Here is a 21,784-nt window from a genome sequence, read left to right on the forward strand (position 1 = left end):
TCTGCCCCCAATAGGCATCTAAAATAATGCCTACCAGAAAGCAATTATTGTTTAGACTTTTCCCATATTTTATTTATTTTGTATTTAGCTATTAATGTATGCATTTATAACATTTTAACAAAGTGACTGTTAAAAAGTATAAATCATGCCTTACCAAAAACAATAAGACATTTGATGGAATTACTTCTCATTATTTCTTTTGTCCATACTTCTTATTTCCTGCCAGTACTACAAATTATGAGAGAATGAGCCAGGTCATCATTTCAGTCAATTTTATCTTTCTAAGCTTCTTTTCTCTGTAATCTACTGGTGTATAATTGCATGCAAAAAAAAAAAAATGCATCCATTATGAACTAAAAGAAAGAAAAACAAGAAAGAGTGATAAATTGATAAAGGCTCTTTAACAGATCAGAAGTAAATATGAAAGTAGCATAGAACAGTAAGAAAGTTTCTATTTATCACTAGCACATGAAAGTAAACACTTGGTGAATTGCAAAGGGTTAACAGATAGTTTTAAAGTTTCACAGCTGAAGATAAAGTCCATTGACCAAGCCTCCCATCTGCCAGGAGTGTGTTAGAATTTCAGGCCACTCTCAGACTTGCTGAGTCAGAATGCATGCAAAATTTGGGCTGGGGATGCAGCTCAGTAGTAAAGCCCTTGCCTACCACGTGTGAGGCCCTGGGTGCAATCTGCAGCACCACAATGAAACAAAACACTAGAATCTGCATTTTAACAAATTCCCATCTGATTTATATTTGCAGTATGGTTTGAGAAATACTCTTTTGAGATATACGTGGGGTACTGGCACTTGTACAGCTGAGTAGTAGTAATAGTAGTAGTAGTAGTAGTAGTAGTAGTAGTAGTTGTAGTAGCTGTCTTGCTGTTACAACCTGGAAGAAAGGAGAAGAAAAGAGGTTGTGATGCTTATTAAAAATCAGGCATACCTTGCTTAAAATCACCTACTTTACCTACAAGAGGCTTAAGATGCAAATGTCAGTAAACAAATTTTTATCTCATAGTTATACATCATATTCTTCTTGCTTTGATAGGGGAAAGGGCATGGGGAAAAGACTCTAAAAATGAGGAGGGGTCACTGAAGACAAACTTACTGTGATTTTGCCAGGCATTGTGAGTCAGGAAGGCCTTTCTGTCTAGACCAGCTCACACACGTGTATGTGTGTGCATGTCCAGGGACACGGTCGTGTATTCCCAAGCAAGCCCCTCTGGAATCACAACCAGTAGGAGATACACAGGAAGAGAGTGGTGCATCTGCAGAAGGCCTCCATTTGTCTGGGTCATCACCATTCCAGAAAATCCAGAGTCCTCATCATCCTCAGATGATGTTGGTTAATTCTCATGATTTCACCTTCCCTTTTGTAGGGGAGGGAGGTATTTTTGAAAAATAAAAACAATACATGATTTATGAAGTCAAATATTAAAGGGATTTAATGGAGATCAATAGGTCCTGTTCCTGAATCCAATCCCATTTCTGGTGCCTCCTTCCCTAATCACATCTCCATCAATGTCTTCCATTATTAATTTCCTTATTTTTAAAAAACTATGCTTACATTGTTGCTTGTTGATTTGTTCCTATTACTTTCAAGTGCCATACTACATAGGTGAAGATTTAAGCTTTGTTTTTAAGATTTTTATGAGTGCATTATAGTTATACATAACAGTGGGGTTCATTTTGACATATTCCTAAATGCATATAGCATAGTTTGTGCCAAGATTTATCTTTCTTAAACAGTGTCTTCCCCCCGGGGCTACCTGATCATTTTATTGGAGTGATGCACAAAATGTGAATATTTGTGGGGCTTTTCTCTTGGGTCAGGGTCAGGTGGTTGTCCTCAACGTCAAAATTCTCTCATATTCACCTGGGGTTGCAGAGAAGGTTAAATCTAGCTGCCAGCATTATTAGACCTAAGCAAGCCCCCACTGGGCTTTTGCCTTTCAGTACTCCAATTTGTTTATATAAAATAGTTTTTATTGGTGCATTCTAATTATACATACTAGTGGGATTTGTTGTGACATATTCATGCAGGCACATAATTTGGCCAGTTTCATTTCCCAGACCCTTGCCTTTCCCTCTCCTCTTCTCTCCATATTCCTACTTTGCCTCACTCTCCATTTTATATTCTATTGGAAAAGAAGAGTGAGACAAACTTGGAATGTCATCTGTCTCCCCTTTGCCCTTTGCTGTCTGTGCCCTGAGCACAGGGCACAGTGTCTTGGTCTCCTCAGGAAAAAGGGTCCCCATCTTCTCCCCTCAGTCATACCTGCTGTCTCATCCCTCAGCCTCACCAGATTCTGTACCAGAAATCAATTTTCAATTGCCTTTCTGCCAGCAGTAACTTAAATCTTTTTTAAAAAAACTTTCTACTAAATGCATTTTTAGCATCCAAACTGTTGTTGCCCCGTTTCATTGGCTCTTGTCTCCTCTTCCAATCTCTTTGTCTTATGGATTTAGGCCTTTTTTAAAAAAAAAAAAAATTTAAATTCTCTTTTATTCTTAGTGAGGTGTGGTACAAAAGAGATGTATACAGCCTGCCTTGCTTAATTGAAACCTGTCATCAGTTTTTAATTTCCATAGTGAATGCATTTGTACATCCAAATTAGCAAAACTGAAAAATAGATTATCATATTTATGGTCAGGGCCAATGCTTTCATCCTGTCCAGTAATTGTTTTATAATAAAAAAAAAACTTTTAAGTGAAGGCACCCACCCATTTAAGCTGTTTTATTGTCAAGAATGTTGCCTAGCACATATCGAAATATCTATTTACAGTGCACTTTGTGCTTCCCCCGTAATCTGAAAGAAAAGAAACAGAGCAATAACAGATGAAGCACTAAGCTGTTTGCTTGTTTTAAATGTGGAATTTTGCAATGATGGATGTGAATCTGGGTCAGCACTATTTACAGAGAGCACATGGTGTTTTGTTTCAATGAGCAGGAAAATGTTTTGTGATTAAAAGTGGTAAAAGCTTGTAGTTTTTTCCAACTAAGCAGTAAAAAAGAATTACTCAATGTAAAATGATAAATAAAAAGTTCTATGAGTCATCTTTAATGTAGGGAAAATGTGCAGCTGGGACAGAAACTATGTTTTCCTGCATGTTAAAAATAAAATTGAATGCTCTGAAATGGAAATTGATAACAGCATGTCCCAAATAACTGTGGGACTCACAGGGACTTTAAGGTACTTGTACTTTTCAAATAAAAATATTGAAATAGTGGCAACAATAATGTAAAGGCCATTTTTAAAGTGAGGTTTATTAAGATCTAACTTACACTCAGTCAAATTCACTTTTGTGGTATACATTCCATGAGTTTTGACAGACACATTCAGTCATATTGCCACCCACCATGATGACCAGACCCATTTTCGCTCCTCAATTCCTAGTGCTCTCTCCAACCCAGTCCCAGGCAGGCACTGATTTATTTTCTGTTCTTAAATTCTGCCTTTTCCAAAATGCCATATAAATGGAATCATCCAGCACATAGACTTTTGACTGGCTTAAATAGTCAGGTCTAGTTTTTACATGAACATAAGTTTTTATATTTCTGGGCCAAATGCCCAGGAGTTCAATTGCTGGATTAGATGGTAGTTATATGTTCAGTTTGTAAAGAAACTACCAAAAAGACTATACCACCTTACATTCCTTCCAGTTATATATATGAGTGATTCGGATTTTAATTTGGGGGTAAGTTTCAGTGATAAACTGCTGAAATTTTCAGAGATTAATTAGGTTTAAAATGTATATATTATAAAAAAGTTTATTTCTGGGAGTGTTGTAATTAATGACGCTCCAGTATATTCACTCACAAAAGAAAAAAAAACACCTCATGTTGGCCTTATTCTTTTCCCCCAGAAACTTTAAACACAAAACAACAATGGAGCAATGTGTTTACAAAGTTCTGGAAGAGAGAACATGGAATTCATGAATATTCAGCCAGTATCCCATTCAGGCCTTCTGAACAGTCAGGGGAGCTAGAGGATCCCAGCATCCAGGAGACATGAGGAAGAACAAAGTCAAGAAAACACAGGGGAACAAGACAAAACAAAAACAAAAAAACAACAAAAAAACCTCTGTAAAGAAACCCAGTCACCCATTCATAAACCAAAGTGAAGAATGGAATGGGAAAATTCTAATAACAAATGGTGATGAGTGTGACACCCACTCAGTTATCAATTTAAAACCAAACCAGTGAGAGACACAAGAGTTTTAACACAGATATATAAATCCTGAAAAGTGACAATAATACAACATACCTAATCAGAAGGATAGAGGAAGTGATAAAGAAACATATCAACTTATTTTTCTTTCGTGAAACTCAGTTCAAATTTGATTTCAATCTCAATGATTTTCATTAAAGGGTTGAAATCATATTTCATGCATATACATATTACATTCTTAAACTTAGAGGAAACTTTTAGGTATCAATATTTCTGTGTTCAGCAATCCCTTTGGTTTTCATTCTTTTTCTTCTGCTGCTAAATTTAAGGAAAATTTTATTTTTATTTTTTGTTCTTTTTAAAGAAATAGCTCTTATTTATATTAACCTATACAATCTGAACCCCTTTTTTGTAAAAGTCTTTCTTGGCCCCCTTAAATTACATAGAGAGATGTCTGAAATTCTTCAAAGATTAAAGCTGGCTTGTTCTTGGGTGGTAAAATGTTGAGTGACTTGTTACTTCTGTCTTTGAACATTTCCATATGTCTTCAATTTCTTAATATGTGCATATATTCCTTTTATTAAGTCAGCACAGGCTTCAAAAATATAAACAGTCCTCATATATATATTTGTATTTGTAAAACTCCATAAAAGTATGCCACATGTACACCCTTCTGGCTAGTGCACAGAAAGCGAAAAGGGAGGTGGCTTCAAAAGCCACATGCATCTGATATAAGCTACTCATTGGGTGATGTGAGCAACATGCAATCATTCCTGAGCTGAACTTGTTAAAGTGTCTATGGCTGAGGATTTTCCCTCTTCTACAGTCTACATTCCAAGATTTCAATTCTTAAATATGCCAAATACTTCATGTCATTGATTTTCCTTAACAAGCACTTAGATGACACGTAAGGCTGGCAAGAACTGTTCTAAGTATTTTACAGATATTAACTCATTGAATCTGCACAATGGTCCCATGAGATAGGTACAGATTCGAAATAATGTGAATACCATTTGTAAACAGTGTCTTCAGTACAGTCAGTATGCCACCTTTTTCATTCAGCCATTCAACTGATACTTGCTGGACACCTACTGGTCACCCTCTGAGGTGCTAATTCGTAGAAGATGCTCAGCTAAGATGTTCATAACAGCTTTAAAATAGGTAGACACAAAGGGAGAGAAGCAAGTTCCAGCTTGTCTCCAGGATATACTCTGAGCTCTCATGCACGTTCTCTCTTGTCACTGCTATGGTTATGGGATAGTGTTGATCTATGGCTCAAAATGATAATTCTGAATTACAATTTCTATCAGTGGTTGTAATCTAATGGTCTGCCTTTGTGTTAAATCCACAGAATTTTTTTAAAAATCAAAATCCTATGTGTTATATCATTAGTTAAATAGTTACAAAGATAGCTATAAATCTCTGATGTTTATAGTGTTATGTGTATAGTTAATAAATCAGAACCAGAGAAAAATTATGATAACCATCAAAACTTCACAACTAATAAAATTTAAATCAATTAAAATTTAGTTCCTGTCAGAAAAAATTGTGAAACACTTTGACATGACCAAAAAAAAAAAAAAAAAAAACAATAAAGGATAACTGGGTATCTTGTTCAGTAGACCCTTCTAGATTTTCTCTTTTATTGTCTTTTACCTATTTTACAAATCTGTAAGCTGTAGAAGCTGTAGGACATTGGTATTGATGAAAATTATTATTCTCCACAAAAAATATAAATGCATCATATTGTGTCCAGACGCACTGGATGACTGAGCAGTCAACATTGACCAGTTTTACACCTATCCGTGTATACATTTTAGTATTCCTGAGTGCCTTGTGCATTTAAAATTCTCCTTGGAACTGACTGTTACATCTTTCTGGTTCTTTAACAAATGAGTCAACATCTTTGACATATGTTCACTTTACATTTGTATAAGAATCACAATTTTACCTTTTCTAAATTTTTTTCTGTAACATTTATTTAATGTGACACATTTTACTGATAGGAAATGGCCTCTATAATTTCTCCCTGTTAAAATGCTTAGCAGGCAATAACCAAACTCCTGGTTTTATATTCTGCCATCCTTTGGTATTTAAAGTACCTGTGGTCATGAATTTGAAACTCCTAGGGGTTATTACATTTGCATTTATATATATATAGTTGAGCTTTTGGAAACAATGTCTGGAGATGAGCTTGGGCCTTGGAGATTCTTGTTATTGGGGCTATCTACTTCTTCAACCATTTGATTTCTTTACTTCTGGCATGCCTGGGCCACAAGCGCGGCAGGGGGCTTCTGTGGAATAACTTGGGCTCCAGAGTAATTAGGGATGAGAGGACTTTGGAATTGATACTTCTTTTTGATTCGTTATTTGACTTGGTTTAACCTCTGCAATCTGTCCCGCAAGACCATCTTAACAGGTGCTCAGAAAGGGGGTGGAAGGGAAAGAATCTCCCAAATCAAACTAACCTCTGCTATCTACTATGGTAGCCACTACCCATGGGGCTATTGGGTGCTTAAAATTTGGCTGATATGACTGAAGAATAGAATTTTAAACTTTTAATTTAAACTAAATTTAAAAACTGCAATTCAATCCAGTTATTTGAAAATACTATGTTTGGGACCATTTGAATGTGTGAATCTCCTTTTTAATCATACATTTTATGAAATCAAAATCTGGAGCATGATAATCGCTCTTTCGAGTTGAAATATGCTGAAACGGAAAATACACACCAGGTTTCGAAGTCTCACCACTAAAAAAGGGTAAAATATTCCATTAATACCTTTTGTATTAACACGTTGAAATGATAATATTTCAGGTATACTGGGTAAAATAAAATATATTCTTAATATTAGCCAAGTGTGGCGATATAAACCTGCAAACCCAGCTACTCGGGAGGCTGAGGTAGTAGGATTGCAAGGTTGATCAATAACTTAGTGAGACCCTGTCTTAAAATAATATTTTGAAGGACCCAGGATGTATGTAGCTCAGGGTAAAGTGCTTGTTTAGCAAGTCGTGAGGCCCTGGTGCTTAACCCCCTGCACCGCAAAAAAAATAAAAAATGAAGTATTTTTTTTTAACATGGTATTAGAAAAGATAAGATCACTTTGCGGTTAGCATCTTTGGATCGGGACACCCAGGAGGAAGAATCCTCTCATTTCTCTTTATCTGGTTTGCTATGGGGCTCCCTTGTGGTTCTGGATCTTTTATGCTTTGGTTTTCTAATCCCTAGCAGCTTTTTTCTCCTTCCTGGGTGATCACACTGCTCTACAGTCGGTTTTAAAGTTGTGGGCACCCAACAACAGTCTCTTCCACTCCCCACCTGTATGCTCCTGGAGCCCCAAGACCTTAGAGGAGTGGTCTTGCAATTTCTGACTCTGCCCGCCAGAGGGAGCGCAGTTGCTGCCGTTGCTGTCTACCAACCTGAGGCCCGGAAGCAGTTCTTCTCGCGCGCGGGGCGACTTCCGGCGGAGTGAGCACTGGGTCGCGACGTGCCGGCTTTCTAGTGTGGCGGCGGTGGCGAGATGACCACGCTCCGGGCCTTCACGTGCGACGACCTGTTTCGCTTCAACAACATGTGAGTAAGACACGTCCTGAGCCGGCAGCTCCTGCCCGGGCCCCGCTTCCTGGACTGCCAGCTCTGTCCCTAGCTGCGACCCCGGCCAGACCCCCTCACCCAGGCCGGGGCCTGGGAAGTTACCCCGCCGGCCGACTCTTGCGTCTCCTTCGGGGCTGCGGGGGTCCGAGGCCCGGTGGGTCCGGGACTGATTGCGCACTGGCATTGGTGACCTCAGCCAAGGCACTTAAATAACTTCATCCTTTAACCCTGCGTGCCCATTGAGTACTGGGCAACGCTGGGGCCGACTCCAGGTCGTTGTCAGGGTGCGCAGGGGTGGCGGAGCGAGGTGGGCGAGCGGTCCCGAGCCGCGGGTCTGGGCTCCACGCTTAGTTCTGGGGCTTACCGGTTAGTGACTTTTGGGTACTGTGGACACACTAAAGTACCCGCGGCGGAGGCTGTTGCAAGGTTCCGACTGAGGTCAATAGCTAAGTGTTTGCTGGGAACAAATCCATTGGTTAAATTGTATCCTAATGAAGTAACATTGTCATCATTGTGTCCCACCGCAGCAGGTGATGTCGCAGTCGTAGTGTTTGAACGTTTAGTTACTGTATCTGCACATCCCCGGAGTAGTCAACTTTTTTTTTTTTTTTTTCTGTCGTGAGAAGTCCAGGAAGAGGGCAGATGATTGTAGAGATCCATCGTATGCAGAGTCCTGGGTTCAGTCTGAGTTAAGGCAAGATCCGTGACTTGCAAGTACTTTAAAAAACAAAAACAGTTTATTATCAAAATTCCTAAACATTTAGAAGAGTTGAAAGAATTTTGCCTTGAGCTCCTATAGGTACCACGTGGATTTTACAGTTGAAATTTTATTTTTACTACACTGGTCTTATCTCACGTTTGTCTGTCCATCTGTCAGTCTCCTAATCACTTTTAAAAACAATAGTGCAATAAGTGAAAACTGTGGGCCAGTGATTCAGATTCAAATGTCAGGAGTGTGGAAAAAACTTTAGGATGAGGTGGATAGGAACATTGAGTAAGGCTTGAAGGATGAGGAAAATGTTGGGGAGGAGGAAGTTCATTCTGGAGAAGGTGTTTAAGTGAGAAAACAAGAAGTTTAGTCAGATAGCTGGTATCAGTGTAAATTATAGTAGTTGACTTCTGTAACAGCAGTCAGGGAAAAACAGGTGAAGCTGGTCTTTGGATCCATCGTAGAGGGGTTTAAATGTGATTCTGTGGGAAGAATTTTCTGTTGGGTCTGACTTGTGTTGATTTCTCCCTGTCCCATACACACCTGTTCTGAATGCTCATGTAATCACTTAATCCACTCAATTATGTGGTGCTGACATCATTTTACTTTATTTTATTTTGAGTAAGGTATTGCAAGCTTATATGAATTGTCCCAAGTGATGGAGCCCAGAGGTGGGAATGGGTTGAGCCAGGCATTTTCTCCAAGGAGATTGGCCCTGGTGGTTCTTGGAAAGTTGGTCCCTGACTATAGGGACTGTTTTAAAAATGCAAATTCTCTGATGTTTGAGACCATTGCTCTAAAGAAGTCCCTTGATATCTGTGGGGGATTTGTTTTAGGATCCAACATGGATCCCAGAGTCCAATGATGATCAAGTTGCTTATTTACAATGGCATAATATTTGCATATAACCTATGTGCCTCTGACACACTGTAGATTGTCTGAGATTTACTTATAATGCTTCATATAATGTGAATGCCTTATAAATAGTTGCTTTACTGGGTTATTTGGGGACCGATGACCAAAAAAGTCAATACTCAAAGGCACGAATGCAATTTTTGTCATATATTTTCAATCCAAAGTTGGTTGAATCCAAGGATGCAGAACCCACAGACATGGAAGGCAGACTGAACTCTTAACCAGTGTGCTCTGTGGGGTGTGAAGTAATTAGAGGAAATGAACCAGGCAGGTAAGCCACTTAGGAGTCCTTGGCAATGACCCAGAGATGATGACTTGACAAAGGCGCAGGTTTGGGAGGTGCAGGTGGGAGGTGACATGGTGGCCGAAGTTTGAGGAATAGACAAGTCAAAGCTTGTAGAATCAAAGATCTAGAAAGGGACAACACTGTTTTATATGAAAATGAATAAAATTGAAGGGTATAATCATGAACACTATAATCAAACTTTAGATTCCAGGTCACTTTGCTTGCTTAGCCTTTTCAGCATATACCAATAAGGTATATAGGAGCTCACTTTGTCTCCACTTTTATACTCCTTTTATTGTCATTTTGGTTGGAAACAAAATCATGCAGGGTAGGATTGCAGAAGGAATTGAAAGAAGCATTAGGTATAGACTTTTGCAATTATTTTAACTGAAATTTTATTCTTGGAACAATATTTGAGTGCCTAATAAGTGCCAGTACTAGAGCAGCAATGAAAAGAACAAAAATATTGGTGTCTTTATGGAATTTACATTTTTAGAGATAAAAGTGGTAAATACAACTTAGTGTTCAGTATGAAGGAAGAAACAGAAGCAGGGAAGGAAAATTGGAAGTGCTTAGGAATTCAACTTTACGTAGGGTGTTCAGGGAAGATGCCATTGAAGAAAGACCTAGGTGAAATGAGGGAGTGAGTCATTTGGATACCAGGAGCTTCCAGATCGAGGGGACAGTAAAGATATCTGTGCAAAAGATATTTCAAATAGGAGGCAGCAACCAGTGTGGCTGGTATATCGTGAGTACAGGCGTGTAAGAGATGAAGTCAGAGAGTCAAAGGCCTAGTTCTTGGAAACTCCTTCCTGGGACTTGGGCTTCTCTGTCTTCTCATTAAGACACCCCAGTAGAAAAATCAGGTAGGCATCTGGGCATGGGGGTCTCAAGTTTAGGTCTGGACTAAAGATAGGAGTTTGAAGATCCTTACTGTGTGGATGATGGCAGGTTATCAGGAGACTATATGACACTAGTGATGGAATAACTGTAGAAAGAAAAGTCTAGAATACGCCCAAAGGTGTCAAGGAGACCGGTCACTGAGGTGGGAGAAAAAAACTGATGGAGTCTTGGAAGCCAAGTGAAGAGAGTGTTTCAGGAAGAAGGAATGAGGAACTATGTGAAGAGCTGCTGATGACTAAGTGTAAATCCTATTTGTACATTTCTTCTAGGGAAGAGACAGAAATTTGAGATGCAGATACAGGATACAGAATCGCAAGAGCAGGGAGGGTCCTGAGTAGTGAGAGGGGTGGGATCTGCTGGCTGACACTCCATGCCTAGTGACAGAAGTGCAAGCAAGCATCTGGTGGTCATTAGGTGGGTGGATTCACTGGTGGGACTTTGGTGACACTTTCTTCTCTTCTTACTGTTGTATTTTCTTTGTGATGAAATAGGAAGCAGCTGAGATAGAGAAGGGGCAACCTGTTGGAGAGTCAAGGTGAGACGAAAGGATATGAAGTAGTCAAGAAGTGTAGGAGAGTGAATCCCCACACTGTGTTAGAGCAGTGATTCTCCAGGTGAGGGTCAGGGCTCTGCGGGGTCCCCAGGATTGTTTTGGAGTTCTGCAAGAACAAAACTATTTTCATAATACTAAGATTTTTTTTAAATGCCTTTTTCACTCTCATTGTCTTAAAAGCATACATTGGGGTTTTCCTGATGTGTTATCTTTCAACAGCAAGCATAACAAATCCTTGAAAATTCAGCTGGTTTCTTCTAAAGCCAGTCATTGCAAAACTGTTAAAAGTGTCATTGTTGTCGCTAAGTTTTTGTTTATTTTCCAAAATATAGTGATTTCTTGGTAAAGTTATTAATGTTAACATATAATTGACTTATATAGATTTTCAATGAATATTTTTAATTTTAAAACATCAATATATATAACCTATCTAAACTAAAAGTTGAATACTTTTTTAGTGTAAAGGGGGTTTTTGAGACCAAAAAGATTGAGAACTTACTGGAATAGAGAGATGTAATATGGCATTGTTAAGGGTACCAAAAAACTTGACTATAAATGGGAAGAAGGTTGAAAGTTGCTGGTTTGTGTCTGAAAAAATAACAGTTCCATTAAATGAACAGGAAAGTGAGAGGCCAGAGCTGGTTGGGGATGGAGGATATAGGTTTTAAGAATGGTGTGATGATGGTGTGGTAGTACATGCTGGCACCAGGGCCAGGTTGGGGGAAAGCCTCCTTCAAAAATGCACAATGGAAAATATAGGAATGGGGTCGGTGGAAATGTAGGAGTAGGTAAGTAAAAACTGAATGTTCATATTTATAAGGTGGAAAAGAGAAAGAAAAAACTGTAAGGGAAGGTCCCACAGGCAGGTAGAATCCTTGTGTGAAATGGGGTAGCAGGCAAGTTTGACCTGCTGTCTATATTCATGATACTAGGTATATACCTAGTTGGTCCCCAGCTTCACTAACAATTTATTATCTTCTATAAGATTTATTTTGACATTTCTTTTGTTTCTTTCAGTAACTTGGACCCACTTACAGAAACTGTATCCTTTTTAAAAAAATAAAAAAATAAATGAAGATTTACCAGTAAGCAAAATGGAGAAATAAAAGGAAAAATTACACAAAAGGGCTGAAAACTTTAAAAACCTGTAAATCATTTTAAAAAACAACGAAAAACAATAGTTGCCTTAAATCTGCCTGGCAAACTACTCATATATATACTTTACATAAATCTGTAACATTATAGCTCCCTTGCCCCATAGCAGTAGCATGGCTGTATGTATATACCAGAAAGCACAGTGACTTCAGTAAGATGGCTGTTTCCCTCTGAATGAAGTCTCCAGTAACCACCCTCTTTGCAATTTTAATTATCGAATCATTCCCAGAGTAGCTTTGGTCTTCCTGTTCCAGGTGGCTCCAGAGCAAATGATCAGTATGGCAGCAGAATCTACAGAGGGGAGGTGAGTGTGTCCTTCCGTTTTAAGAGTAATTTTGCAAAGCACCATAAAGTACCTGCCTCCTGCCCCACCTGTCTAGTCTATTCGTAGTCCAGAATTAAGCCCAATTTGAAATTGGGACTTGTAACTAAAGTGAATAGAGGATTTGGGATAATAATTGATAGTCTCTATCATCATCCCAACATAAAATGGGCAGAATATGGAAAGTTAGGACATTCTTGGTTATGTTGCTATAACAGATAACTACATATCTTCAGTGGTTTAAAATGAAACATTAGATTTCTGGATTATGCTTTATGTCCATTGCAGATCGATAGGATGTTCTGTTAATTGATAATTTAATTTATGCCCCAAGAGGGCATAGTAGAAGCTTGTAAACTTGTAAAGACTTCCATCTTACCAGTCAGAAGACATGCAAACTTAAATCAAAATGAGAAACCATATATAACAGAGCAGATGATCCAGAAATTTTAAAAAAAAGATAAAACTCAATATTAATGATGATGGGGTAAAAAAAGCATTCTCATAAATTGCTGGTGACAGTATCAACTGGTATAGTCTCACTAGAAGGTGATTTTGAAATATAATACTTAGAGATTCCATTACCTGAAAGCAAAAATAATTTTTAAAAATAGAGGCAGTTTTTATCATAGGTAAGCAAATTCAGGTCCATGGGCCAAATTTGGCCCACTTTTTTTTTATGTAAATAAGATTATATTGAGATGTGCCCATGCTGACTAATTTGTTGTCTGCTTCCCTACTTAATGATCCTCCTGTATCTAAGTCTCTGTGTAGCATTTATCATCTAAGATTCTTACTTGTTCACTGTCTGTTTACTCATGGACTATGAATGTCAGATTTACTCTGTGATGCTTGGCACATAGATGTTCAATACATTAATTTTTCTATAATTACATTGGAAAATTAATGGCTAGTTCCTATTTTGGCTTCAGCCATGAAACTGACATGCAAACTTAAATTAAAAAAAGATATGCAAACACAATTATGTTTTTTTGTTTTGTTTAAAGGAAACTTTTTACCATCCGTTACTTTTCATACTCCTTAACAGGATCTAGTGTAGGATTCTTTTTAACTTATAGTACCTCACCCACTGGCCAGAGACCATATGGTCCACAAGCATAGGAAATTTACTGTCTAGGCCTTTACAGAAAAAGTTTGCTACCCCTGAGTTACATCATGATAAAAATTATTTCAGGAGAATTATATTGAAATTTTGGAATTCACACATAACAAGGATATGGTTAAATAAATTAAGATGTATCCAAGAAGGACTTACAAAGTTTTTTTGGAAACTAGAAACTCCTGACAGGAGACAGAGTATTTAGATTTGTCTTCATATCAGGGAATCCTACATAGTAGTAAAAAATAACCACAGGTACAGGCTATAAGAGGACTATAGATTAGAAACAAAATTGAGTAGAACAAGAAAAATCCACAAAGCTTTCATTTGAATTTTTAAAATTGTGACTAACTAAAAGTATCTCCCTGTCTTTAAAAGAAAAGTCAAAAGTTTTTGAAGAATTTTGAATGCCAAAGGAAAATTCTTACTGTATAATAAGGGAAAATATTAGAATGCAAATCAACTTATACAATGTGCTTTTGAGTGGCATCTAAATTTTACAGTTAAATCCCATAATCAAAGTGAGTTCATATTTGAAACTAATCTGTTAGGTCCTACTGGTTGATTTGAGGAGTAGGCAAGATGATTAAGGAGTGAGTGGCTTCATGGCAGCAAGACTGGATGGCCTGCAATGTTAGGGTTGTTTTAGTTCTCAAAATAATGACTGTTCCTCGAGGAGAGTTGGAGGATTTGAAGAATTTAACACTTGAGGAAATTTTCCAAAAACTTTTTTTTTGTAACAGCACTGGTATTAAACCCAGGGCTTTGTGCAGGCCAGGCAAACACTTTACCACTGAGCTTTGTATGATTGATGGTGTCCTCTCATTAAATTGTATCAGAGTGTTTATACTGAGAATACATATAGGAGAGTACCTATCAGTAAGGACACCCTAGGATCAAAGAGTTAAGTAATGAGCAGACATACTTGATTCCTTTAATCACATTTTATCTGCATTATTAAAATTTGAATCAGTGGAGGGGAAAAATAGGTAATTATTGCCTCTGAAAGGACTTAGGTTGTACTTATTTTCAGTTTCATGGCTGAAACCAAAGTAGGAACTAGCCATTAATTTTCCAGTGCAATTATGGAAGGATAAATATATTGAACATCTATGTGCTAAGCACCACAGAGTAAATCTGACATTCATAGTCCATCAGTAAACAGACAGTGAACAAATAACAATCTCAGGTGATGATAAATGCTACACAGAGACTTAGATACAGGATGGTCAGTAAGAAGGGAAGCAAACTGTCCAAGAACTTTGGAGTCCTGATTCTTTGCTTTCTAGCAGTCTCCATTTCACAACTGAGGTAATATGTCTAGGCAATTTTGTAAAAATTCAGTGCTAACCTAAATATTTCATGTATTGGGCATAATTAGGAATTTTACAGAGCTGAAGATAAAGTAACAATTATGTTTTTTTGTTTTGTTTTAAGGGAACTTTTTACCGTCCATTACTTTTCATACTCCTTAACAGGATCTAGTATGGGATTCCTTTTTACTTACAGTACCTCGCCCACTGGCCAGAGTATTTCATCGTTGCAGAGGCACCTGGTGGAGAATTAATGGGTTATAGTAAGTATAAAACCACTAGCACTTTTTTGGGTAGAAAGTTAAGATTTTAATGTAGATTTCAACATGATTGCTTTAGACTGTAGAATTGGAATCATGATGCCTGTGTTTTATTTTCTCTTCAACTACTCAACAGCTTACTGATCACTTCTCTTTTAGCGAATGTTCTAGGTAACAGTGAACCAGGCAGACATGATCTCATTTTTCTTGGACTTTCATTCTATATTTATATCATGGTTTATTTGGCATATATAATATGTGGATTGTATCATCTTCATTGAATTAGTAGCATTACTAACAAAAATTTGAGTTGTGAATTGTCTCTTATTGTATGCACATACCCACATATATACATACCTCCATGAAAACTTTTCCTGATTCTATAAACAGATGTGGCATTTCATTTGCAAGGGAATTTTCAAATAAATACCATTAACTGGATACTTAAAAATGAAAACTTTGGGGGCTGGGGTTGTAACTCATTGGTAGAGCACTTGCCTAGCGTGTAGGAGGCACTGGGTTTGATTTTCAGTACCGCACATAAATAAATTTTTTTAAAAATGAAAACTTTGATTTTATGTTAATCAGTGTGTCTAATTACTGAATGCTTTTGTTGTTGTTGTCGGCAGTTATGGGTAAAGCAGAAGGCTCAGTAGCCAGGGAAGAATGGCATGGGCACGTCACAGCTCTGTCTGTTGCCCCTGAATTTCGACGTCTTGGTTTGGCTGCTAAACTTATGGAGTTATTAGAGGAGATTTCAGAAAGGTGAGATCCAGTTTTTCAAAAATACTTAGTGATTTATGAACCCTCACCATTTTTGACTGTAGAACATCTGTAAGATTTTCCCCCACTTCTGGCTGAGTAGCTGCTGTGTCTTTATACTTTGCAGGGTTTTATTTTCAACTTCTAGTAGTTCTTAGAACTGTCTGTCACCTATTCTAAGTGATGTCATTGTTCCTGTTTTGTTATTGAGGAAAATTAAGGCAGAGTGTTGCAGTGACCTGTCATAGGCCTATACACTGGATAACTGGTGAAATCAAAGATTAGCCTTCAAGGAAGGTTTATTTTTGTGTTCTTGCTACTATGGCATAAGTTCCTAAATTTTGTTATCATTGTTCTGAGTATCTTAGTAGAATTTTCAGTGTTCCTGTACCAAAAGAAAATAGTTCCATCTTATGTTTAATAAATACTTACAAGCCTAACAGCTTGTAAAATAGCCACTTTGAAAAGATAAACTGAAATAACATGCATATTCATTTCATTTTTAACTGTGTGGTTATTATCTATTAATGATATGTTCACCAAGGGCATTGAATGGTTTTTAAACATTTTTTTTTTTTTTTGTTCTAGAGTGCTAGGGGCACTCTCCGTGAGCTACATACATCCCCAGCTCTTTTTATTTTTATTTTGAGACAGGGTCTTGCTAAGTTGCTGAGGCTGGCCTTGAACTTGTGAACTTGTGATCCTTCTGCCTCAGCCTCCCAAGTAGCTGGGATTAACAGGTGTGTTCCAGTGACTGAATGACTTTTTAAACCTTGGAAATAGATTCACCATCCTGTTTCCATTGCTATTCATGTGGCACTAGTGCTTTTTAAAATTACAGCAACTGCCAAAAACCCAGCTTCATAAAAATATTATGTAATTAAAAGGAATGTAGCATAATGTTGAATTTGTTAACTACTTTGAACTAGAATTTTGCCAGTATCTGACATAAAGTTTTACTGTGTTTTCCCTAAGCATCTTGAAAATCCTATAACCCTTCTATGAATTTGGGATACCCGAGTGCACAGTTTGGGAACTGCCAACATTATGACATTTTAAAAAGGGAGAGTCATATATTAAACACTCTCACTATGTGAGATAAAAAAGTAGTAGAGTAATTAAAAGGAAGGCTTATCCCATTTCTCATTCTAGAAAAGTCAAGATAATGTAAGTCTGACCAATTATTCAGATGCCATTTATTTCTCAAGGTAAATGTCTGAAAGAGTAGTAGGAAAGTAGATTGTTATGAAAAAAAGGTCTGGAGGCTTAATTTTCACATAATTCTTGGATTTAATAAAGGCAAATTTTAAAGAAGTAACTGTGGCCACAAACATTCTGAGTCAAGTAGGATGCCAATTCCGTTAGAGAATAAAGGAAATGGTGTTAGCTGAAAAAGAAGTTGACTCTAGACTTTACAGTTTTTTTTTAAAGTTATGCCTAGACTGAATAAGGAAGGGAAGAAAATTTTTAATACATAGTTTATACATTTATTAATGACATCCTTGTTGGAAAAAAGTTATTTAGCATTCTTGTATAGCAGATAGAATGATAGGAAATAAGTTCCAACTGTAACCTTGCACATGTGTAATTAATTATAGGATAGATTCTCTATCTCTGAGTAGAAAACCACTAAGCTTCTTCCCTTCTAGTTTTAGAAGCTTCATTATTTTAGGGTAGCTGTTAAGACTTAAGTTATTTGTATGAGTGTATGTATAAATGCATGTATTTAAATGTATACATTGAAAGTAGAAACAGTAGATAATTACCAAAAGAGGAGACAAAAAATTTGATAAGAATCAGTCCAAAAGAAGAGAAAGGAAATTTAAACTGGCAATACAAAAAGTATGAAATAAAGCAGTAGCTATGAATTCAAACACTATCAAATACACAAAGATTGAAAGAAAAATTTAAGGTATCATGTCATGCAAAGTCTAATGGAAAGAAAGTTGGTGTACTTCCATTAAGTTACATTATTACCAGAGTAAAGAAGGGTCATTGTATACAGATAAAAGATTTAATCCATCAAAAAGATGTGTTAGAAATTTTATGTACCCAGTGATATAAATTCAAAATAAAAATCCAAAACTTGACAAAACAACAATGATAAATAGATGATTATTACAGTGGGAAATTTGAACATGCTTATTCCTGATAGAACAATAGACAGAAATTGGTTAAGGGTATAGAATGAAGGTCAGTGAACTTTTTCTGAACCAGAGAGTAAATAGAGTTTTCAGGTCACCTGAGATCTGTTGCATTGTCTTATATTAATTTATTTTTAACTCTTCAGAATTGTAAAAGTCATTACTTACCTTGAGAGCCAATTCCTACCTTAAAGGATTTCAATTAGGTACTATAACTTTCTGCAAAGAGAGCTTTGGCTTTTCTGGCAAATTTTAGCAAACATTTAAGAAATGACTATAGTAAGGTCACTTTTACACAAGCAAAAAATAAATCTTGGAACATTCTTCAACTTATTTTTTAAGGCTAGGATAACCTTGATAACAATACCTGACAAAAAACATGAAAATGGAAGAACTGAGGAAATCTCATTCCTTAAGTGCAAAAAAATAATCCCAGAAAGATCATGGGGCAAAATGGGTTCAGTGGATAACATCAGGAACAAGGTTGTTTTAACTTCACACTAAATGAGAACAACTGTTTTTTCATTAAGTGCAGTAAACTTGATACAATCCAATATTCATTCTTGATTAAAAACCAAAAACAACAAACTGTTAGCCAACTAGGAAAAAGGAAGAGAGTATCCTTAACCTAAAAGAAAAATTATTATCAATAATAAACCTCTAGTAAATATACTTTATGGTCACTGGATGAACATTCACAAATCAATTCCAGATTTATTAAAAACTTAGATGTAAAAGGCAAAACTAAAAAGCTCTTTGGATATAAGATAGAAGAGTGTTTATGTGACCTCAGGGTACAAAAGAATAACTTGGAACAGGCCGAAACGTGCTTAACTGTAAGAAGAAGGTTTTATGTTCAACCTTACTAACAACTGGAATAAATTTGATCATCAAAAGACACATTGGAGGGCTGGGATTGTGGCTCAGCGGTAGATCGACCGCCTAGCACGGGCGGGACCTGTTTTCAATTCTCAGCACTACATAAAAATAAAGGCATTGTGTTGTGTCCATATACAAAAAAGATATTTTTTCTCTCTCTCTCTCTCTCTCAAAAAAAAAAAAAAAAAAGATACATTGGAGATAATGATAAGACAAACCACAAACAGGGAAAAGATATTTCTAAAAATATTATATAATGCTGAATATCCAAAATACACAGACAGCTGCAGCTTGGGGGAAAATTGTGTGAAAGACTACTAAGTATTAAATAGGAGAAATCTAAATGATCAATAACCAGAAATATATTCAGCCTTGTTAGTAATCAAATGCAAATTAAAATCACACTGATATATCATTATACCATTAGTGTGGCAAAAATAAAAATGTCAGTTGCATTAAAGCTTGTTACTGTGGGATTGGAGTCTCATCCACTTCTATAGAAGGGTAATAAGTTTTACAAGCAGTTTGGAAAACAGGTTGGCATTATCTAATAAAGTTGAAAACGGTTATGACACAACAATATATATCCTAGTTATAGATCTTAGATGATACTATTCCACAAGATGCTCAATAAAAAAGTTTTCATAGCAGCATAGTTAGTGGTAGTGGTTGTTTTGTATGTGTGCCTGTGTGTTTGGCGGTACAGGAGATTGAACCCAGTGCCTTGCACATGTGCTAGGCAAGAGCTCTCCCACTGAGCTACATCAGCCTCCACAGCATAAACTGTACTAGTACAAACTGGAAATGCTTTTCAGTAGGACCATGGATAGCTTGTGGTGTATTCATACAGTGGAATGCTTAACAAAGTGAAGATGAACAAGCTCCAGCTCACAGTGCTGACTGAGGCGAATCACAAAGGAATGCATAAAGTCTGATTCCATTACATATAGACAACAAACAGGAGGAACTAAACTATAATAGATGGTAAATTGACAACAGAAAGCAAACAGAAAATAGTCTGGTCACAAGGGTCAGATGTGGAGACCTCTGAGTAAATGAACGTATATTACCACAAAGACCTGTGGGCTTCAGGGCTGCAACCAGCATCCTGCTATATGGCTATTTGCCGTTTGTGCACATGAGAGAAAACATCATGTGCTATGACTGTTTTATAAAATAAGCATATCAATTACTGTGATATGAAATACACAGTAATTTTTAAAAACCAGTAGCAAAATTGTAGGAAAAAAATTATATTTTAAGAAAACGTATTACAGCTTTTGACTCTTAGCAAAAACAGTCATCTTTTTGTACCGCAGAATTGTCAAGCTGCAAAGTCTTGTTACTGAGTAGTAGTCAAAGCAAAGTAAAAACAAGTATTGTTTTTAAAAATCTGTATTTATTACTTCCTAGGGTTTCTCACATTCCAACATCTTTCTTTTTTTTTTTTTTGTTTTTTTTTTTTTAAAGAAAGGGTGGATTTTTTGTTGATCTCTTTGTAAGAGTATCTAACCAAGTTGCAGTCAACATGTACAAGCAATTGGGCTACAGTGTGTATAGGACGGTCATAGAGTACTATTCAGCCAGCAACGGGGAGCCCGATGAGGATGCTTATGGTAAGCTCCCTTCCAAAGCAGTAACTCCAAGAAGAAGCCAGAACAGTTAAATTTTTTCTCCAGGTTAATATATTAAAATAATTGAATATTTCAAAGAGAACCATATTGGACTTGGATATTTAAATCACCTTTAACATGTTTATGAACCTTATTAGTGATTAACTTACATTAACTAACCAGTGGTCAGTTTTTATAAATTATTATTTCATAATATTATGAGTATGGTATTTAAGATCGAATGTGTATGATGAATTAAATCCTGGGTGGGGTTTGGTTAGCATCTGATACACTTAGAATTGGAAGTCTTACGTATAAATATATTTCTCGTAGAGTCTGGAAGTGGGAGTATAGGACAAAATCTTTTATGGGAACTTTACCTACATACATTTAAAATTTGATATGAAGTGTTTTGATACTTGGATACTTCACATTAAACTTTGCTTCCTAACAGATATGAGGAAGGCACTTTCCAGGGACACTGAGAAGAAATCCATCATACCATTACCTCATCCTGTGAGGCCTGAAGACATTGAATAACCATAGGCAGTGGTTCTTAGGCAGTTGTTCCAAATAGTTTATGGACAATATTATTTCATTGGATGATCTTGGAGCACTATTAGGAGAAAAGTAATCATTTAGGTCTTAAAGACTTTAAGAAAATACAGGATATAAACATTTTCAATCTCATTGTTTCCATTTAGCAATATCACATGTCTTAAAGCTGTTTGCTCTAATAAAATTCAATCAAGAAGGCAGCTAGGTCAGAAGGAAGCTTTCCACTATCATGATTCATAATGTCCACTATATGCCGGGAAAAGACTTGCTCCAGCCTCTTAAATTCTGTGCCTGAGAACCACTGCTGCATATATATATATATATATTTTTTATTTTGTATTGAACTGTTAATTGAAGCTTTAAAAGCATATATGAAATGTATAAATCTAAGATGTATAATAAAATACATTGTTGATTCTATGAATGTTTTCTGGGTGTCTGCTGGTCATTTATACAACTAAATCAAGATTATGAAAGGGCATCAGATATATTTTTCTTACTTTTTTTTTTTTAACTACAT

At 36.6% G+C, this 21,784-nt stretch overlaps 1 protein-coding gene and 1 long non-coding RNA gene across 3 annotated transcripts; one reads left to right on the forward strand and one right to left on the reverse strand.

The window, feature by feature from the left end:
• Positions 1 to 352: 352 nt before the first annotated feature.
• LOC308647089 lies at positions 353 to 7,708 on the reverse strand. The gene is made up of 3 exons (XR_014021585.1): positions 7,598 to 7,708; positions 1,111 to 1,372; positions 353 to 891 (listed from the first exon to the last, which is right to left on the reverse strand). It is a non-coding gene; the product is annotated as an uncharacterized lncRNA (long non-coding RNA).
• Positions 7,609 to 21,688, forward strand: NAA20 (N-alpha-acetyltransferase 20, NatB catalytic subunit). Of its 2 annotated transcripts, XM_081290918.1 has the most exons (6): positions 7,609 to 7,751; positions 12,156 to 12,180; positions 15,221 to 15,311; positions 15,938 to 16,073; positions 20,564 to 20,709; positions 21,161 to 21,688. In XM_081290918.1, exons 1-6 carry the CDS (start codon positions 7,699 to 7,701, stop codon positions 21,244 to 21,246), a joined length of 537 nt encoding a protein of 178 aa, XP_081147044.1. In that variant the 5' UTR covers positions 7,609 to 7,698; the 3' UTR covers positions 21,247 to 21,688. The 2 variants fall into 2 exon arrangements, with proteins under 2 accessions (XP_081147044.1, XP_081147045.1); XM_081290919.1 differs by lacking the exon at positions 20,564 to 20,709 and having other exon boundaries at positions 7,611 to 7,751.
• The last annotated feature ends 96 nt before the right edge of the window (positions 21,689 to 21,784 follow it).

This window comes from Spermophilus citellus (genome assembly GCF_964194105.1).
Source record: "Spermophilus citellus genome assembly, chromosome: 4".
Classification (NCBI taxonomy): Eukaryota; Metazoa; Chordata; class Mammalia; order Rodentia; family Sciuridae; genus Spermophilus; species Spermophilus citellus.